This window comes from Vicugna pacos, chromosome 3 (assembly GCF_048564905.1).
Source record: "Vicugna pacos chromosome 3, VicPac4, whole genome shotgun sequence".
Taxonomy (NCBI): Eukaryota; Metazoa; Chordata; class Mammalia; order Artiodactyla; family Camelidae; genus Vicugna; species Vicugna pacos.
In genome coordinates, this window is record NC_132989.1 from 40,924,603 (window position 1) to 40,947,523 (window position 22,921).

Below are 22,921 nucleotides of genomic sequence, written 5' to 3' on the forward strand. Positions count from 1 at the left end.
TTTATTGGAAAATAGCTTTTAAACCTGGAAGCCTAGATGAAACTGTCAGGGAACTACAAAAAAGAAGAGATAATAAGGACCAGGAATTGAGTCCTGGCACTACATAAAACCTACAGTTGCGGAAATGAGAAAACGTAGCAAATATGACTGACTAAAAGAAGTAGCCAGAAAGGAGAAAAACCAAAAGAACATGGACCTGACTTTCATACCATCTTAGATGTTAGGGACGTAAAAATCAATAAACTTAACAAACTCTGCGCCAAAAGCTCCACGTCTAGTGATGAAGACAAAACATGTACAACAACAATTTTGATATAACACATACGTAGCAAATCCTAAGTAAAATGCAAAAAAGCTATTAAAACTAATGGCTGATTTTAGGAAAGTTATGGAACAAAAGATTATTATGAAACATCAACAGTTTTCAATATACCAGAAATAAACTAGAAAATACAAAAAATGCAACTTCATTTATAATAGAGACCAAAATCATGCAAATACATAGTGTCTTAGTCTGTTCAGGCTATACACTGCATAGCTTAATAATAATAAGCATTTATTCCTCACAGTGATGGAGACTGGACGTCTGACATGAGGGCACCAGCATGGTCAGATGAGGGCCCTCTTCCAGGCTGCAGACTTCTTGTTGTATCCTCACATGACAGAAGGAGGCAAGGGAGCTCTTTGCAGCCTCTGTTACTCCCATTCAATAGGATCACCTAATCACCTATCGCTAAGGCCCCATCTCCTAATACCATCACCTTGGGAGATAGGTTTCAATATATGAATTTTGAAGAGATACAAACATTCAGTCTATAGCATAAGGATAACTTAAACAAAATTTGTGCAAACTCTGGTCATTGAAAAGCTACAAACATTACTGGAATAAATTAAAGAAGACATCAAGAAACAGAGAGATGTACCGTGTTCATGAATTTAAAGATTCAATATTGTTACAATGTCAGTTCTTCTAAAAATTATCTACAGATTAAGGGCAATCCAATTAAACTCTCAGCAGGCATTTTTTTAATAGAAAATGACAAGCTGATTCCAAAATTTAAATGGAAATGCAAATGACCTAAACGAGTCAAAGCAATTTTTTTTAAAGAGTTGAAGGAGCTACACTATCTAATTTGGAGACTTATTATAAAGCTACAGAAATAAAAGACAATGTGGCATTGGCAAAGGATAGACATACAGACCTATCAACTGACCGCTGACAAAGGTGCCAAGGTAAGTGATGCTGGAACAACGAGACAACTACAAGGAAACAAAATAATCAACAACTCCTACCTAACACCAAACACAAAACTGACCTCAAAATGAAAGTGCTAAACCATCAAACTTCTAGAAAATGTTAGAGAAAATCTTCATGATCTTAGGATAGGCAAATATTTTACATAGAACTAAAAAGTATAAATCATAAAAGAAAAAATTATAAACTAGACTTCATTAAAATTAAAAATTCTATTCTTCAAAAATCACTCTTAGGAAAAAAGGCAAGCCAAAGACTAATAAAACATTCACAACATACATACCTGACAAAAGACTTGTATCCAAACTGTAAGAATTCTTACCTCAATAAGACAAAGAAATCTGTTTTTTAAAATGGGCAAAGATTTGAACAGATAATTCACAAGATAAACAAATGGCCAGTAAACACTTTAAAAGACGTTCAGTATCCTTATGTTCAATATTCGTACACCTATTAGAATGGCTAAAATTTCAAAGACTGGCAACATCAAGTGTTGGCCAGAATGTGAAGAAATTGCTGGTTAAAATGTAAAATAGTATAACCACTTTGGAAAACTATTTGGCAGTTTCTTAAAAATGTAAACTTACACTTATCTGACAACCCAGTCAATCTGCACCTAAGAAATTACTCAAGAGAAATAAAAATGTATGTCCATACAAAGGTGTGTACATGAATGTCAACAGATTTATTCAGAATATTCCAAAACTGGAAGTAGCCCAAATATCCATTAACAGGTGAACAGATAAACAAATTGTGACACATCCATAAGACAGAATACCACCATGCAATAAAAAAGAATATCAGACTGCAGTAAAAAAAGAACACACTATTAGCACATACAACAACATGGATGACCCTCACAATCACACTCAGTGGAAGAAGCCAGACAGAGGAAAGTATATGTGTATGATTCCATTTATATAAAATCCTACAAAACACAACCTGCAGTGAAAGAGAGCAGATCAGTGGTTTCCTGGGGCCAGGGTTAGGGGAGGAAGAAACTGCCAAAGGGCATGAGGAAGAGGCTCTGTATTCTGACTGTGATAATGATCTCATGGATATACATCTTTCAAAATCCATCAAATGGGGCAATTTAAAAGGATACAGATTACTATGTAAATTATAATTTAATAGCATTATTTTAAAAAGGTTCAATATACTAAAGGCTATAACAGAGGAATGTATAGATGCAATAGGAGAACATCTTCAGCTACCCGCTACCACTCACCCTCCTTGCCATCCTCTAATCATTGTCAAGAACAGGAGGCAGTAGGCCTCAAAGGACCAAACCACACCACTACTTGCCTCCCAGAGAAAGAATTCTATACTGTGACATGTATAAACATACAAAGACAATGTCAGAATCCCAGATATGACTATTATGCAACATAATATCCGTATTACATAGACGTGAAGATATTACCATATATCATAGATGCAAATGAACTTCTTGAATTAATCCTGGAGTTACCCTGCACCCAGGTGACTGCCCACCTCCACAAAGCATACTGCAGAGGGATTCCCACTAGGTAGTCTCCAGAGGCATCAAACATCCAAAAGAGACTGAAGCAATGCCCTTCTTTAAGGCTGCTGCAACACCACACCAAAACAAGAGGTATACGTGCTTTATTACAAATATCATAGCTTAGGGACACTCTCTAACCTACACCCTAAGTTTTGATGGCACAAAAGTCAATCTAGTATCACCACTAAGGTGGCATGAAACTTAATTATACTCCCTGACCCAAAAACTTGGTCAAAATACCTAACTGGTCTTCATATCCGAGTTATACAGTGATGAGGGAAAACAATGAATCATCCTTCATACTGTTTGCCACCTCTGCACACCACGAATATATGAAGACAACAGTACAAGTCTGAGGACAATGAAATGTCATTCAACTAATGCTCTCACAATTGGCGACACTGAAAAAGCACATCAACTCTATTTAGCAAGTGTACATTGTTGTATACTATGACATAAGAATAATTTGGCAACAGGACAGTTCTTTGGCATTAGTAAAATATTTAATTTGTTAATGGTTCTGGTTTTAGCCAATTATCTTTAAAGCACAGAATACATTTCATCTTCAGATTAAATTGATTAAGGGTCTCTTAGATCTAAGGTTCTTTAAATTTATTGCTGCATCAACAGCTAATGACATCACCTTTTTTTCCTAGAGAATTTCCATTTCAAGCTAAAGCAATTCTTGCTATACATAATTCCACTTTTAAAGAGGAAAAATGTAAATGACTGAATCTAGTGTTTCAGTAAAACTCAAGAGTCATGAAATAAATGAACCACAAAAGCCTTAAAGGTACAACCAAAATGAAAACACAAAAGAACTCTAGGAAATACAAAATATAATCCATATCCCTTCTCTCTTCACTGTTCCTTCCTCTACCAACAAACACAAATATCCCTCCTTAAAAGAAAACCTAATGAACTGAGCTTCAAAACAGCACAATTTGTAAGGCAAGAATACTGTGTATTTATTCATCTAACAGCTATTTTTTGAGAACCCACTGTCTCCCAAGGGCCATTTAAAGTAGTGAAAATATAGCAGTGAACAAAACAGACAAAAATTCCAGCCCTTGTGGACCTTGTAGTTTAGTAGTAGAGACAGACAATTAAAAAAAAAAAAACAAGTGGGATATAATAGTGGGCCAGATAAGAATAAGTATTATAGAAACAAAAATGAAGTAAAAAAGTACCATAGACGTGGAGGCATTTCTCACTATAACGGCAAGGCCCACTGATAAATGTAATACATGAACAAAGTGCTGAAAAAGATAAGAAAGCCAACAACATGAACATCGAAGAGTTTTAAGTGAGCCAGGTGGAGGTCAACAAGCTAGTGGACCAAGAGAGGTTACTGATCATGGAGGACAAAGGCAATTGTAAGAACTCTGACTTCTATTATAAGCAACATGGAAAGACTCTGCTGGATTTGGAGCAGAGGTGGGATAGAATAAGACTTATAAAAGAATCACATTTAGAGTTCCTAATCTGATAATGGTAGGAAGTAGTTTATATAACATCAACTTCCTTGCAAACAAAAAGTATAACCTCTAAACAAAGTATTTTAAAAACAATGATTTGAAGGCATTGGAGAATGACTAAAACAGGCAGAAGTTAATGGGAATTCAACTCATAAAAGACGGGAACCACAAGTTGGCAGAAACATATTTATGACTTTTTACATTTCTATGACTTTTCCAAATCTATGTAGCATGGCATGGCTAAAAATGAAATAGAAAGCCTGAGATTTGGTTTAAGTGGTCAGCAATCCCGTTCCCAGATATTTACTGAAGGGAAATGAAAACATATGTCCACAGAAAGACCTGTACACAACTGTTAACAGCAGTCATTCATAACAGCCAGAAACTGGAAAGTTCCTCAAGAGGAGTACAGATAAACAAATTGTTATTTTCATACAAAGGAACATTACTCAGCAACAAAAGAATTACTGATAACAACAACACGAATGAAACATAAAAAACAAATAAACAAAAAAACCAACATTATGTTGAGAGATATTAGACAGACACATTTATTTGAGTTCAGTTATATTAAGTCCAAGAACATATTCAGCAAGGTAGCAGGTTACAAGATTAACATTAAAAAATCAGTTGCATTTCTTTACACTAACAATGAATCAACTGAAAAAGAAAGTAAAGAAACAATCCCCTTTAAAATAGCACCCAAAGTAATAAAATACCTAGGAATAAATCTAAGCAAGGAGGTGAAAGAATTATACACAGAAAACTATAAACCATTGATGAAGGAAATTAAAGAAGACTTAAACAAATGGAAGGTTACCCCACACTCCTGGATTGGAAGAATTAATATTGTTAAATGGTCACACTGCCAAAGGCAATCTACAGATTTAATGCAATCCCTATCAAATTACCCAGGATATATTTCACAGAACTAGAACAAATCATAATAAAATTTATATGGAACCATCAAAGACCTAGAATTGCCAAAGCATTACTGAACAAAAAGAAAGAGGCTGGAGGAATAACTCTCCCAGACTTCAGACAATACTATAGAGCTACAATAATAAAAACAGCATGGTACTGGTACAAAAACAGACATACAGACCAATGGAACAGAATAGAGAGCCCAGAAATGAACCCACAAACTTTTGGTCAACAATCTTTGACAAAGGAGGCAAGAATATACAATGGAATAAAGACAGTCTCTTCAGCAAATGGTGCTGGGAAAACTGGACAGCAGCATGCAAAACTATGAAGCTAGAACACTCCCTTACACCATACACAAAAATAAACTCAAAATGGATCAAAGACTTAAACATAAGACAAGATACAATAAATCTCCTAGAAGAAAATATAGGCAACACATTATCTCACGTACATCTCAAAAATGTTCTCCTAGGGCAGTCTACCCAAGTAACAGAAATAAAAGCAAGAATAAACAAATGGGACCTAATGAAACTTACAAGCTTCTGCACAGCAAAGGAAACCATAAATAAAACAAAACGACAACCTACAGAATGAGAGAAAATTTTTGCAAACGATGAAACTGACAAAGGCTTGATTTCCAGAATATATAAGCAACTCATACGACTTAATAAGAAAAAAACAAACAACCCAATTCAAAAATGGGCAGAAGACCTAAACAAGCAATTCTCCAAGGAAGACATACAAATGATCAATAGCCACATGAAAAAATGCTCAATATCACTAATTATCAGAGAAATGCAAATCAAAACTACAATGAGGTATCACCAGCCAGAATGGCCATCACTCAAAAGTCCACAAATGACAAATGTTGGAGAGGCTGTGGAGAAAAGGGAACCCTCCTACACTGCTGGTGGGAATGTAGTTTGGTGCAGCCACTGTGGGAAACAGTATGGAGATTCCTCAAAAGACTAGGGCTAGACTTACCATAATGACCCAGGAATCCTGCTCCTGGGCATCTATCCAGAAGGAACCTTACTTCAAAAAGACACCTGCACCCCAATGTTCATAGCAGCACTATTTACAATAGTCAAGACATGGAAACAGCCTAAATGTCCATCGACAGATGACTGGATAAAGAAGATGTGTATTTATACAATGGAATACTATTCAGCCATAAAAACTGACAACATAATGCCATTTGCAGCAACGTGGATGTTCCTGGAGAATGTCATTCTAAGTGAAGTAAGCCAGAAAGAGAAAGAAAAATACCATATGAGATCGCTCATATGTGGAATCTAAAAAAAAAACATAAATACAAAACAGAACACACTCATATCATAGAATACACAGTTGTGGTTGCCAAGTGGGCGGAGGGTGGGAAGGGACAGACTGGGACTTCAAAATTTGTAGATACTGACAGGCATATGTAGAATAGATAAACAAGATTATACTGTATAGCTCAGGGAAATATATACAAGATCTTGAGGTAGCTCACAGTGAAAAAGAAAATGTGACAATGAATATATGTATGTTCATGCGTAACTGAAAAATTGTGCTCTACACTGGAATTTGACACAACATTGTAAAATGACTATAAAAAATTTTAAAAAGTGAAAAAAATTAAATCCAAGAACAGAAAAAGACAATCTATAGTGATGCAAAGTGAGGATGAAGGTGGAGGGAATCAAAACTGGCACTTTCCATTGACAAAAGACTTTCTCTATTTTGCTATGGATAAGGATTAAATGGGTATATATAATTTCTGAAATTCACAAACAAAACACTTAAAATTTTTGCATTTTCTGAAAGTAAATTATATTTCAATAAAAATGGTAAATAAATATAGCAACATTTAAACCTCACATTTACGTTCAGTCAATTCCAGCACATGGAAAAACTATGGCTTTCAATCATAATATGCCAACAACTAAATTAACAAAAGAGGCAGAAATCTGACTTGCATACAGATAAAATTACAAGATACCTTTCCTATAAATGCAGATGACTGTCAAGAAGCATTTAAATCTTGAAAAAGTGCTCAGATATGTATTCATAGTTACATATTGTGCTTTAAGATTAAGCAATATGAAGTATGTTTTTTCTGTTCTCTTTATAATAAAGCCATTCAGCCATCCTTAGAATTCTAAAAGAAATGAAACAAGAATATTTAAGAAAACAAAACAAAAAGAACACAGTAAGTTTTAAAAACGTCAAATCCAAATTTCTAATTTCTTATATTACATATAAACGGTATTTAACAATTAGTGAAGCAAACAGTTGTTATACTTAACAATAAAGTAAATCTTACTATAATAGTTTAAAGAGGATTTTTTTAGACTTCTTAGGAACATTATTAGGAGGGCCATCCATTTTTTATGTTTCTCAAGAACATGTGAGAAGATATGATGAATTTCACTATATAATGAAATGAGAAGACATGATGAATTTCACTATATAATGAATAAACATTACGACTAAATTTGCTACATGACTGGTAAAGTTAAAAACACTCTTAACAGGAAAAATCACATTACATGCATTTTAAGCATTCAAAACAGATACAACTGTCAAATTTACCTTTAAAAAAGCTCCCTAATAAACATATAAGTGCATTTTAAGAAAAGGAATCAGTACTTGTAGCCTTAAAAAAGCAGGGTACTCAGAGTGCTTGAAATATGCTTTATGTATATTTCCCATAATCATGTTACTAAGGAATAGGGTGAACTTGGAATGTAAACATATTTTAGGGAAAAAAATTACATTAAACAAATCAATTCTTTTCCTTAAGTCTCAGAAAAAAAGAGATAAATGTCAGTAATATTTGACATGTAAGTTTTTACATTGTGTATGGTAGAAATATACATAAAGGAACTCTAACCAGAATTTTAGGACTAAAATTAAACACAATATTCAAGTTATGTCTGAAAGTGTATTTGTAATTTAACAAATGTAACCACATGGGCATTATAACAAAAATCAAACAGGTAACCCTGTTAGAACACTGCTAACATAGTCAACACAGATAAAAGAGGAAAGAATACAAATTCTGATACGCAGTGGTAACTTTTCAGTCTCAGGTCTCCAAAGAGGTTAAGATAAAATGTATTCTTTTAAAAAAGTGCGATGGGATAAAATTTTTAAATCCTTTCAATCACATCATGTAAAAAGCTATCAGTTAGATTAATTTTCAGTCTGCCTCTCTCTTATTAGATTTAAATAATAGAAGATAAAGAGAGGTGTTTTGAAAAATTGAATTAAAGATAAGCTCTTTTTGATTTTTAACTTCCTATTTAATTGAATGTAACTCTCTGAATTTAGAATTATTTCCACAGATGTTCCACTGCAAGCCCAACATAGATAGTTCACATGAACCCTAAATTATTTTAAAACAACACTCAGTCATTGTAAATACACCTTTTGTTCACTATATAGTAAGTCATTGCCATATATTTTTGTTACAATTTAAATGATATGATCTATTTTCATCCATGGCTATTTTAGTCACCCTATGCTAAACAGTTATCAGGCAAAAAAGGAAGACAACATTATAGCTACCATAGGTACCACAACATAAAAGGTAACAAGGCTTAATTAAGAAACAGACCAAACTAATTTCCATCTCAGCATCATCATGGACCATTTGGGTTAACATGGCAAAGTTAGATTTTCTAAAGTTTTATTTCCTTCCTTTCCAAAGATATGAAACACACACATACACAAAACTACATAAACCACCCTGCATAATGCCTGACACAGAAAAATTCTGCTGCTAACATCTAAGTGGTAGTATAGTATAATGGCTTAGAAGTGTAACTAATCGTGTAAATCCCAACTCGGCCACTTACTTAGTTCCGTGACCATGGACCAATTATTTAATCTCTCTAACCCTCAATTTAATTTTAAATATAAACTAGAACTATTAATGGGTTTACAAGATATAAAGCTTATTATAAAATACTTAGTAGAATATTTGGCCCACAATAACACAAGAAATGTTTGCTATTATTATATTATCTTAATTAAACATTTAAGGCATTAAAATAATGTATAGCTATCCTCTCATATATTCAGTATTGGCAAAAGGTGATTTCCTATATTCTCAAGGGACCAATGTACAATTAATCAGGTCCTTCCAACGATTTTTTGCATCTTTTCTATGACAACTGATTGAATCACTTCTTAAACAGAAGTTAATGTCATTCAACATAATATAAGGAGGAAGTATTACTTTTAAAAAAGTAACAAACTGCCATCCAAAAGACACTAAAAAATGACTTAAAATTGGAAGTGGGAAAAGAAGGGTTTTTTTAACAATACAAGTATACTGTACTCAAATAAATGCAAGGAAAAACAGAAGAAAATTATGTAAATAGAAACCGGCAAATATTCAAAGGCAACTGGAGTTTTTTTTTTTTTTTAGTGAAGATGGTTGAAGAAGAATTTCAGGGACAAAAAAATGGAAAACTTAAAATCTGTACAAGATATCAGAAAAAGCAGAAATTAAAATGATGAAAACAAAGCACTGATGTTGAGAACACTTGTGATCTCTCAGAATATAGAGTTAAAAAAAAAAAGGAGAGAAATGAAAAGAATACACTTTGTAAACCCACAACTAGCACTTTACTTAATAATGAGAGACTGAATGCTTTCTCTCTAAAACCGAGAACAAAGCAGGGTGCTCAGGCTTATGAATCCTATTCAACATCATATTAGAAGTCCTAGTCTGCACAATAAGGCAAGAAAACAAAAGCCAAACAAACTGGAAATGGAGAAGTAAAACTGTCTGTATTCATGGACAACCTGACTGTCTACAAAGAAAATCACAAGAAAAACAAACCAAAAAAACCTGCTGTAACTAGTGAGTGTACCAAGGTCTTGAATACAATGTCAATATGCAAAAATCAATTGTGTTTCTATACATTTGATCTTAGCCAAAAGGCCAAGAAGTGTTCAACTGTGTTTTCATATACAAATTAACTGGAAACCAAAATTTTAAATATAGTACTACTTATAACTCAGAGCAAAAACAAAAAAACAAAATACTCAGGTTAAGAATGTTCAAATCTAACAAAATATGCACAGAATCTGTAAAATGAAAAACACTGATATAAGAAATCAAACAGGACCTAAATAAACGGAGAGATATACTCAATACAGAGGTAAGAAGTCATTTCTCTAAAACGTGATCTATAAATTAAATAATCTCAATCAAAATTCCAGAGGCTTTTCTGCAGATATAAAAAAACCTGGCTTTCAAATTTATATAAAAAGGTAAAGGAACTAGAGCAGCCAAAAAAAAAATTAAAAAGAACAAAGTAAGCAGATTAACAATATTTTAAGACTTACTACAAAGCTACAGTAATTAAGGCAGCATGGTAGTGGCATAAGGCAGAAAAGAGAACAATGGAACCAAAAAGAGAGTCCAGAAAAAGAAAGATAAAAATGTCAAATGATTTTTAACAAAGAGGCTAAGGCAATTCAATGGCAAAAAGATGTTATCAATAATTATGCTGGAACAAATGAACAACCAGATGAGAAAAAAAGAACTTGGACCTGTACCTCATGCCTTACACAAAACTAACACAAAATGGATCTTAGACTTAAATGTAGAACATAAACCTATGAAACACTTAGAAGAAAACAAAACAGAGAATCTTTGTGACACTGCATTAGGTTACAAGTCCTTAGATACAAAACCAAAAGCAGAATCAATAAAAGAAAAAAAATGATAACTCAAACTTCGTCAAATTTAAAAGCTTTTACTTTGCAAAAGACACTCAGAAACTGAAAAGGAAAACTACAGACTAGGAGAAAATATCTGCAAATCACTTATTTGACAAAGGACTCAGACTCACAAAACTCAACAGAAAGAAAACAAACACCCTCCACACACTGTAAGAATCAAAAAACAAGAACAAAAACAAAACTCATGAATTTCTATATGCTGAGATTTACACCTGTAATTGTCCTTTATATTCATATTACTATAATTATTCATCTGTCATAATGTGGAAATACTGTTAGGCAAAAGATCTGAACAGACACTTTACCAAAGAAGATATATGGACAGCACGTGAGAACACAAAAAGATCATCACCATAATTTGTCACTAGGGAAATGTAAATTTAAGACACAAGATACCACTACAAACCTAACAGAATAGCTTTACTACAACTGACAATACCAAGCGCTGACAAGGATTTGAAACTACTGGAACTCTCACATAATGCTGGTGAAAACGCAAAATACCAATCTTTCACAAATACTTCCAGGAAATAGAAGAGGAGTGGGGGAACATTTCCCAACTCATTTTGCAAGGTCAGTATTAACCTGCTACCACCAAAGAAATCACAAGAAAATTACAGAGCAATATCCCTCATGAACACAGATGGAAAAATCTTTTAACAAAAATATTAGTAAATCAAATACAGTAACATACCAAAAGGATTATACACCACAACCAAGTGAGATTTATCCCAGGAATACAACGTTGGTTGAAAATCTGGAAGTCAATTATGCAATACAACATATTAACAGAAAAACAGAGCAAAATCTGTATGATCATCTTAACCTCCATTAAGAGTAATTAAAGGTTACTAAAGAGCTTTGTGACACTGCTGTTTCTTTATATTTTTCCCAAAGTGTTCATTTTGCTTACTGTTTGCTACTAAGCAAGTATTGAGTACCTTCTGCATAGAAGGCATTCTGCTAGGTCCTGATACGAACACACAAAAACAAGTAAATACGTGATTCAGTGAAAATTTTGTCTTATACATAAGATAGTTAAAAGAATAACCAACTCTGCCCAAGGACTCAGAAAAAAAAAAGACTGTCTCATTCCTAAGTTATAGAAGCATATTTTAAACTGGCAATTAAAATTAAATCACAATGGTAGCAAATACATATTGAAATACCTTTATAGGCTTATTAGATACAATACTTCCTATTCCCTGATTTACCTCTTTACAAAGATTATCACCTTAAACACTCTTCAGGTATAATAATTCATGTCACACATTATTGAAAAATAGCTTTTGGGTAGTATATCCTATACCTTGTGGGGAGCAAGAATCCTCTGCCTGAATTTTTCAATTGTTTCTTGACCCATAGAAGACCAAGCATTGACAAATGCTTCTGCTTTGTCTTGTCTGAGATGAATGTTCTCTAACTGCTGCTGCAAAGCTGCTGGCTTCACGTTGTGATATACAGCCTAGTTGAGAGGAAAAAAAAAAATCACATATATTCCCAATTTTTTTTTTGTTTTTATAATGAAGTATAGTTGGTTTATAACACTGTGCTAATTCCTGGTGTATAGCATAGTGATTCAGCTATTTATATATATTCCTTTTCAAATTCTTTTTCATTATAGGCTATTATAAGGTATTGAATATAGTTCCCTGTGCTATGCAGTAGGACGTTGTCACTTAACTATTTTTATATATAGTAGTATCTGCAGATTCCAAACTCCCAGTTAATCTCTCCACACACGCTCCCCACCCATCTTTCTGCTCGGTAACCACAAGTTTGTTTTCTATGTCTGTGAGTCTGTTTCTGTTTTGTAAATAAGTTCATTTGTGTCATTTTTTTAGGTTTCATATTCGTAATGTTCATACAGAGACCTTGAACTACAAAATTACTTTAAATGATTTACCCCCCCCCAAAAAATTTTGTATTTCTATTGAAGAAAATTTTTATTATTTTAGAAGTAATAATATACACAACCAAGGGCTGGAAGATTCAGGATTAAACAGCCTAAATTATTCAGGCTAAACATTTTTATTTTTGCCTGTGGTTTAAGTAATACTAAATCCACTTAACAGAAAAACTTCTTTGCTTTAGTTATGTAAATGGTATTCTAATTAAAAATTCATTTCCTTATTTCACTGAACTATTTCAAATGAGTATATAATGGTTTTGTTTCTCAACTCACAAAATTTTTCCAAGAAACACTTTCTTAAAACCACTTTCCTCTACCAACTTCCTAGGTAATATATAATAAAAAAAATGAAAACTGTTTAAAGTGGTAACTATTCTGTTTTTTATATCATTCCGTAACAACTTCCTCATAAACCCCATGCTGTTCTATCCTGTTCAGTTACCCTTTTCTTCTATTAAAGGTCCACCAAGGAAAAGAACCACCGTCATCTTCATGCTCTGTAATCTGCATGAGGCTGCATGTAAGAGATGCCTGGCAGCTTGTCCTCCTAACTTTTATTTCACAAGTGTTCTACTTAACTGAACAACAAGAATTTGTAAAGAATCTCTTTTAAGCCCAGTAATGTGCTAGGTTTGTGTAAGATGCACAAAATATCTTATTCTGTCCCCTCCACAAATTAAAAACCTAGTGGAGGAGACATAACTGACATATATGAAATAATGAAAAGACTAACAATGTGCTCCACCATGACGAGCCAAGGATAAAAGGAACCCAAATAAGGGGAAGACTGAAAGTATAAGGGGTCAAGGCTGCAATGGGAGACGTGACTTGAACAATGGACTGCATTTAGATGAAAAGAATGAATGCAGCTCAGTACGAAGAAGCAGTATGACAAAAGGTCCTCTGACAACTATTTCTCTTCTTTTTATTTATCATCATAGCCAAATAAATGCCCCCAAATCATTCATTAAATTTCTTAAATAAAATGGGTTCACTTTTCCAAATTATTATACCAAGTAACAATAAATGTAAATCTTTTTAAGCTGTCTCAATTGAATGAAGTCTTGATTCATATTATCAAATACTTTACTCCACTACTCAACACAAAGACTGTTTTGCAGATCCAATACCAGGGAAAAAATCATACATTCAAATATTTTCCCACTACATTGAAATTCTTGATCAAAATATATTCACAGTTTCCATCTATACTTTCTAAAAAATAAGATAAAATGTTAGAGATATCACAGCAATGCAAACATGCAGTAAACAAACCATGGTTAGGAAGTTTGGGACAATAAAATACCTGTTCTAAAATGAATGATATTGTTTCAAGAACGAGGTGAAGATCTTGCTTCTCTAGAGAAAATGCAGCTTGAAGTTTTTCTTCCTCTTCTTCACTGAAACTATTCTCAGCCTATAACACAAAAAGCAATCTATTGGCATACATTCAGGTATTCAAAACTCGGATTCTCAACAGAAGATTCACTTATTCTTCCTAGAATAAGAACTTGAGAGAAAAAAGGAAATCCATCGTTGAAAGAAATGGATGTGCTCATAAATTTCAGTATCTTAAAATTATAGCACAGTTCATTATCTGGATCTTACCAAATAAAGTTTATTTAAAAAAAACAGTATTTTAAGTTCTATGACTTATAGGAGATGAAAAAATAACAGAAATACCACAAAAAATGGACATTTAGAAAAAAAAAAAACCCTACCAGGTAAAAACCCCAAAATGTTTACAATTAATAGTAATTTTCATCTTCACTCATTCAAAAATATTTACTGAGTGTTAATCATGTGCTACACAGACAAAACAGTTCACATCCTCAGGTACGCTATACTCTGGTTAAAGACACACAAAAAACAATTACTCAAATAATTTCCATTTTAATGAATTCTGCAAAAGTATGGCTTATTACAGTAGCATATATAAAGCAGGAAATTAAGTCCTTTTGATGATTTTAATATTTTCCAAAAATTATACACATAACTTTTGTAAGTAATATATAAAAGAAAGTTGTTAGCCATCTGATTATAAGCTCTGGAGAGTCTCCTTTCTTTCATTCCAAAATAATCTCCTTGATCTAAAGATTGGTTTTTCAAAGTATGAAAAACATACACTATTAGAACTGCTTTTGAGTGAAAATATTTTATCCACACATACTAAAACCATCTTTCCCTGTTGCTGCTTCTCCCCAGCAGCTGTCTGGAGAAATTTCAGAACTTCCATGAGTCCCTGCCTTGGCAGCTCAGAATGACACACAACTATACTACACAACTGCCCAGCTGAAGGAGCATTAGACTCTAAGCTGGCATATTTTTGGTTTGAGGAGGCTAGCCACCAGAGCTCCCAGTCTCTACTACCTATTTTATGACTGAGAAAAGCATGAATCCAATTTGCCCATCATTCGCTCAAGAGCAATGTTTTTTATTTTAAATTTCCAGAATTTCTGTGACTACCATACACCTTCTTGAAATAATGGCCTACAGTACCAGATTTTATCAATATGAAGAATATAATAATAGCATTTCTTATGTATAATCACTGAATCACATGGTGCATTAAAATTAAAGGACATTTACAATTAACTTCCCAGTCTGTCAATCTGATTCTTTTCATACACCAAACGAGCTGTTTTGACAAAACAGTGACTGAGCACGCAGAAAAATAAACTTTAGTGTCCCTAATATATACAAGAAAGTTGAGATTTAAAAAAAAAAAGGCAAAAAAAGGGACATTCTCAAGATCTTCAAGGGCATTATATTAACAAAGTGGTTCGGCATGAAGGGAGACAAGGGAACATTCATCTCCCCCATCCACTGACACATCAGACGTGCATCTTTAAGATCAGCTGGAGCTTAAAATATGTGAGCAGAAGAGGAAATGGAGAATACTAGCTATAAAACAAAGTTCCAAACAGATATTCAACATCGTGCTCCAACAATGACCCTGAACAGATAGGTATTAAAAGTTTAAGTCACTGTATTTGCTTCCGAACAGCAGCAGTTTAACTCTGTACCAAAAGCAACTCACACATATCTGAGAGTTAGAGAAAGTAAAGGAGATATATTCATTTTTATCCTCTCAATGGGAGAAGATCAAGACCCATGTTTATAAAATTAGGTAGCAAGTGTCCAAGAAACAAATTTTAAATGGAAAGTGAATGTTAATTTCTTCTATATATTTGAAGAGCATATGCTGTAAACATATATACACAAGTACAAGTTTCCTGCAGAAATTCCATCCTCCCTCAGTCTGAAGACCAAAGATGTACATAAATATATTTTGTCTTGTATCATTTTGCATGTGTTTAAGAAGGTAGCAACCAAGTCAGGGAAACAAAGAACGCCTGTATTGAATGCCTGCATCGTACACTTTTGGACTGATTTATACACCATTTCATACTCTTTCCTGAGGTTTACTGTAATAGGTCAAAGGGACGGACTCTGAAACTAGGCTGTCTTACTAGCGAGCTATGCAGCAAATTACTCAACTGGTCTCTGTCTCGGTTTCCTCATGGATAAAATAAGGACAGATGACAACAGTACCTACTCCCTAAGGTTGCGGTGAGGACCAGATGAGTTACTACTGCAAAGCCATTAGAACAGCGCCAGTCACAGAGGGAGCGAGCTAACTGTGAACAGCACACACCGCAGAATGTAGCTGCTACTGTTATCCTCGTTGTCCCTCTGTTTCTCCTGATACAAAACAAATTCCTTACGGGCAAGAATTGAGAGAACCTACGTTCATTTTGCGTTTCCCACAGCAAGGGAAAAATGAACTCCAAGAAGAGCTACTGAGTGCCAACTCTAGGTATCAATGTATTAGGTACGGGAAACAGAACATGAGTAAGACGACATGTAATGTAGTCACGGTCAGAGAAAGACCCTGTAATCATGAAACAAACACGATGCAGTACTTAAGTCAGACGAGAGTGAACTAAGCCTTTCAGACGCACAGAAGAGAGAACGAACTGCTGAGAATGGGACTGTAAAGCCCCTGAAAGATGAACAGTTTATTCACCAAAAAAGGGAAGATATTACAGGTAAGGGAAAGAGTACACATACACAGACACACAGCTGAAAAAGCTCATGGTACATTCTAGTAAAAGAGCATGGTCTAGGGTGACTGAAGCACTTGCAAAGTGGGGGGAATACAGGTTGTACCTACATGATAATGTCATTATAATACAATGTTAAGGAATATGAACTTTTTCCCATGAGCAACGGAAACTTACTGATGGTTATGAACACTGTAAAGATGTAACCAACTCTTTTTTTTTTTTTCAGGAAAAAATATTTGGAAAGATAAATGGAAGAGCATTATGGAGAAGTGACAGGAAGGGAGACGACTATAAGCAGAGGTACCAGTTTGAAGGTAACCGTAGTCCACAGGAGCGATAATAAGGATCTGAACCAGGATTATCAAGAAAACATGGATTTGAGAGAGATTTCAGGGCAGAAAGGCAGAGCCCTGGGACTGGCTTCTGGCCAGGAAAGAGAAGAGTCTGGGTTCTCGTTTAATGATGATGCTTGGCACCAGATAGAGCAGTTAGTGTGTTCTCCATAAACATGTGTTGAATGGAATTTAATTTTTATAACCTGATGAAGAAGTTCATTAAGATTGGTGACCAAGGAGTGAATTATTAAGCATTAAGCAATATGTCCAAGATAACCACTGCCTTAAAATAAAAGTGGAAGAGAAAGAGTAAGTGAAAGATTGCATACTGGTTGATAACAAAACCACAGAATTATTTTTAAGGGGAAGAATGAAATCATGATATCAGAATTTTCCCAAAGCATATTCCACAGAACCTTAGTCTCCAAATATATACTATGATAAAACAGTTCCATAGTCAAAATACATTTGGAAAAATTTGCACACAATATCCACCCATAAATCCTTACTATAAATACTACCATAAAATATACCCTGAAAAGTTCCATGATAAAAACAGTTAATTTTAATGAAGACAGAATTTTCCAATCTTGTGACCATGGGACATTATCAAGTTTTCTCCAGACCCAGCATTCCCGAGGGCATGCTGGAGAACGATACTTTGCAAAAAGTTCTCCAAGTAGAAACACAGAGCTCCCGTGGAATCACAGGGACATCATTACAAGCTATAGAAATGCAAGCATACAAACCTTCAGGTGAAGTTTTTGAAGAATTCGGGTGAGCAGTCGTGGAAATCTTCCTATATCTATTTCATTTATCAGCGACACTGCTTTTTTCATGCTAAATAAATTCACAAAGGAAAGTTTTAAAATGAGGTTTCCAAGGGCAACTGTGAATACAGTTGTCTGTAAGTTTTCAACAACTCTAATTGCTGTAAGTCAAGTTTGAGCGAAATAAAGAAAAACAGATGACGGCCAGCAAAGAAAGCAGGACATTTCCAGAAGATGCCTCCGGAAAGTACTTCTGTTGAAAAGATCTATTTGGCAAATTTTCTCTTTCTTCTGGGCAAAGCGAACTAGTAGGGGAAGCTTGCACTCTGTGAGGAATGGTATTATTTTAGGAGTGGGTGTTTAAGTGTCCACTTAACTCAAAATGGAACTCTGAAAACGGGGTGGGGGGAGGAGTGACAATTACACCAAAAATAGAAAAGTTTGCTGCATGGCAGATAATTGAATAAAAAATACTACACACAGTATCAGTGCGGTCACTAAGCACAATGTTGTTTTAAAATGCTGCTTCAGTAGTAATAATCAACTGTAAATTATGTGGTAAGAACAATTCTACTGTACCATACTGGGCAGGGTTTACTGATGCAGTGTGTGTTACCCAGGACATGGGTGTGAGGAAAGGAACTGGCTGGCACAACTCAAGGAATCAAGGAAGGAAAAACTTTAAAATGACAACTCTCTTCTTCAAAATGATTCCTGTCCAATCCAGGCGCAAAAAAGTTACTTTCCAACCTCAATTATTTGCCCACACACTTCCGCACTTTTTCTGCATCCACACACCAACTGCACTACTACTTATTTTTCATTAAATAGAGTCATTGTTACTTGAATAATTTTAAGAGAATTTTATATCACCATCATGGACAGCCGACTTTACCTACCGTGAGCAGTAATGAACTAAATAAATAAATGAACAAAAAACAAGTAAAATGAAAACAAAAGCAATGTGGCCAGATTCTGGCTGGGTACTGTAACCAGCAGACACTCCTGGCCTGAGGCCTATTCTACCTTGATTGAAAAGGGGCAGTAACACGTGTTAGGTATTAAAGACCAACCCGCACCAATGAGAGTCTTTCTTATCATCAGAAAGACTGAAAGAGAACCGAACACGTAACGGACTATCTTTCCACGTGATTTCAGTGCTACTTTCCTCCCCCAGGTGGCTTGGGTACTTCTGAGCCCACCCTCTGGGAACGTGACACCGACCACACACCGTCGCGCCGACCTCAGCCGCCACAGGCACACTGTGAGCCCGCGGGCGTGAACCACGGTGCGGCGGAGGCGCCCGCAGCGCAGGCCCGCGCTTAGGTCCCCGCAGCCCCGCGCCCACCCCTGGGGCCCCGCCCCCCCGACCCCCGGCCGCGGCGACAGACCGCAGGGGCATCCCTGCGCCCGCCCTGCCGGTGCCCAGCCGGGACTACCTGGGGCTCTCCCGCAGGATCAGCGCCGCCGACGCAGCCATCCTCGGCGCTCCCTCGCGCCGCCGCCGCCGCCGCCGCCGCCGGTCAGCTGCCGGGAGCCTAGCCAATGGCGGCCGCGGCGGACGGAAAGCCGGAAGGCCCAAGCCGCGCCGCGCCCGCGCCCGCGCTGCGGGCCTGGAGGGGCCGAGGGGCGTCCCCGCCGTCCTCCCCGCCGCTCTCGGGGTTCCGAGTGAAGGCTGTGCTCATAGCAACTTACTTATACGTATGCACATCCCAGGATCTGGAGTGTGGACTTTTTATGTATTATGTATGCAATGTGTGTGTATAAACATTTTTAGGCATGTGTATACATACGCATACATTTTCCTTGGGGGAAATGGTAAAGTTTAAGCACTGCCTGCAGTGTCTGGAAAGCGATCTCCGAAGGAGCCCTGAGCCCCCAGGCCCCCTGTATCTGCATCCCTGGAGCTCCGCAGTGCTCCACGCGGAGCCTGTGCCGTGGACATTTATTCGTTCAGTTCTGTTCTCCGAGCGCCTGCTGTGTGCCAGGCACTGTGCTAGACACGCGGGATACAAAAGATTGACATTCCGGCCCTCTGGGTTTGCCAGCAGTTCAGATGGACAAGTACCCGTGGTGCCTGTCTTTGGGGCCCAGCACTGAGCTAGTTACTGCACAGCAGGGGAGACGAATCGCAGCAGGGACTTCAATTAAGAATCTCACAAGAGAGCAGAGAGATGATGCGGGTTCAGAAATACCGTTAGTCTTCCTTAGACAAAAACATGTGGTGCATTAAGGATTCGGAGTTGGAAACAGTGACACAGCCTCCGACGTTAGGGTCAGGAAGCTTCCTGGGGCAGATGGCATTAAGACTTTATATGATAGAGTGTGTGGCATGTGCACTTAATCTGATGAGAAGTGGAGAGCCATTAAATGTTTTCAAGTAAAGGAATTTTTGTGATGAGAGCTAGGTTTTGGGGGGAGGGTTGTTTGTTTTTTTAAGATCTGTCAGCAGAATGATTATTGGATGGTAAAGTTGTAAGCAGGACAGCCAGATAGGGAACTATTGCAATAATCTATGGAAAGCAGTAAAATCCTTGGTAGTAAACTGGCATTGGAGAATGAAAAGATAGAAGATGAATTAGAGCTTACATTGCAACTGTAGAATCTTCAGGAGCTGAGAAAAGATTAGATTTAATTTTCCTACCTAATTATGTTTTACTTAAATTATTATTTAAATTAGTTGGCATTCCTAGAGCAGCCCAGAAACATCCTAACTGAAAGGAGAAGCCAGATTGCAAATTAAAAGTGAATAATCCCCACATGGATAATTGAGTTAATTATACAGTGTGTTGAACACATACAAATACATTTGGTTCCACAACACTCCACACATTTCCCAATTTATATAGTATCTGAAAAAGATGTCTGTGAATCTACATAAATTATGGGTCTCTGATACAAACACAGATTACCTTACCCGGCACAATTTTAATAGGGCCCCAGTCCCCTCAACATTAAAACCATTTCCCTTTTGTCTTGATGCATTGCCTGAAGGAGAGCCCACTAGCCAGCTAAAACTATTTTGAATCTCTAGTGATGTTTACCTCTTCCCTCAGTTTCCTTCAAAACCATACCTGGGCTTTTGAGCAAAAGAACAGCCAGATGGTTTGAGCCCTGAATCTGTGCGACCTGAAGCAAAGCACTTTCCCTCACCAAGTTTCCTATTCCTGATCTGCAAGATGGAGGTGAGAATAATGTCTGCTCCTCTGGGCTGAGGTGAGAATGAAACAGGCTGATATATACGTGCAAGAATCATGCTACCTTCCCTTAGAGAACAAAGCACAGACTTCCAAGGTTTTAGCCAGAGTGTCCAGTGGACGCAGAGAGCTCTCACTCTATTTCTCTTCATTTTCACTGATGGGGTGGTCACTTCTTACTACTTGTTCCTATGAAAGCTTGATGCAGTGAATAATTTCACCCCTTAAAGGAGACCCTCAGCCAAAATATTTCTGTAGTCTCTGGAGTGCAGGCATATACATAACCATGGAAAAGTCCTTATTGTCGTCTACCTGTTGCCACCTGCTAGAAAGCAGGAGAGGTACCTCCTGGGGGTGTGCCTCCTTAACCACACTTGACTCCTAACCCCTAAACCTGTGAATCCAACTTTTTGATGGATCCAAAGCCCAGATCTCCTGCCCCTGATCTCTTTTGGCTACTAAACCTGAATGCCCCAAAGTTTCTTCCATACCCTTGCCTTTATTGCAAACTTCTACCAAGTCCACCTTTTTTTAATATTCTGTGTTAGACTGGGTTCTCTAGAAAACGACCTGAGTTACATGCTGAGGGTTCATTGGAGGGCTGTAATTGTCAGGAAGTAGGAGTGAGGGCAAAGGGAAGGGAGGAAGGAGGAAAGCAAATACAAAATGGCATGTTCTCCAGCTGTTTACAGCTTCAAAACCTGGCTAATTTCTCAGAGAGACTATTTCAGGTTCCTGCATATTGCAATAGCCAAGAGGTGGCTGTGGGGAGTGGGGAAGATTTTGTCTGCAGACTCTTTCCAATTGGCTGTCTTTCGTTGGATAAAAGTTGTCCTATGGCTCAAACCTCCCCTGTTTTCCTGGGGTGTGTCACCTGGCGCCTCTAGGCAGCCACTGGAATATTCAGAGCTTCCATGAGTCGAGCAAAGTAAGAACTAAGTCCTGGAGCTGAAGGAGAGAGCCCACAGCCCAATCCCTGCCCACAGCCCCCTCCCACCTCCAAAGTCTCCTCCTCTACCCCGTCCCTCCAAGGGTGGCAGCAAATAGTAGAGGCTTTAAGACGATGAAAACAGTTCAGAGTTCCCAGAAGTCACTTTATGGGAAAATCACACAGTGCACTGAAGCCAAGGATGCAGTGGGGTGAGCACGTAGCTTGGGGACAGTTTTACTCGTTGAGTAGAATCTCAGCATGAGTTGCCTGAGCCCTGAGTGTCTGAGCTCTTTATTGAAACAACTTTTTCGACTCACGTATGCCTAGTTGTTTTACCAAAATCTATCAGGGCAGAGGTTAGAGTGAGGCTGGGGACAGCCCTCCTCCGTGCCCTTGGAACTAGGTGTGACCTTTATCCTGCTTGGAGCCCACCTTTTTGACGGGTTCCCTCTCAAGGGCCCCATGGCAGTATCCTGCAGAATAGCCTCAGTCCACACCCTCCGTCTCCCCACCAGCATGATTTATATCTTCCACACTCAATGATGTAAAGCCAAGGTCTGGACCTCTTTTTTCCCAGAAGTTTCCTCCAATGCTTAAGTAAACCCTGGGTACACCAAGGAACCTTGCCCAAATCCATTCCTGAACATTCCAGCCACAAATGCAAATGATTATCTTTGGAGGAAGGGTAACACCCGCTCACCCACGAGAACAGCATCTGAGCCCCAGGAACCCAGTCCAGCCGAAATGACCTTCTAAAGTCAGCTCTTGCCACATAT

General features: G+C 36.9%; 1 protein-coding gene across 4 annotated transcripts in view; it reads right to left on the reverse strand.

Moving 5' to 3' along the window:
• COMMD10 (COMM domain containing 10) overlaps window positions 1-19,560 on the reverse strand; it is a 154,946-nt gene extending 135,386 nt beyond the window's left edge. For 3 of the 4 annotated variants that reach the window (XM_072958034.1, XM_072958043.1, XM_072958044.1), the window contains exons 1-5: window positions 19,457-19,560; window positions 17,997-18,087; window positions 14,149-14,259; window positions 12,240-12,395; window positions 11,625-11,687 (exon numbers count right to left, since the gene is read on the reverse strand). In XM_072958034.1, coding sequence (XP_072814135.1) covers window positions 11,625-11,687; window positions 12,240-12,395; window positions 14,149-14,259; window positions 17,997-18,087; window positions 19,457-19,497 — 462 coding nt within the window. In that variant the 5' untranslated portion in view covers window positions 19,498-19,560. The remainder of the gene's footprint in view (window positions 1-11,624; window positions 11,688-12,239; window positions 12,396-14,148; window positions 14,260-17,996; window positions 18,088-19,456) is intronic. The other variant, XM_072958039.1, reaches the window with a different exon arrangement.
• Between the last annotated feature and the right edge of the window lie 3,361 nt (window positions 19,561-22,921).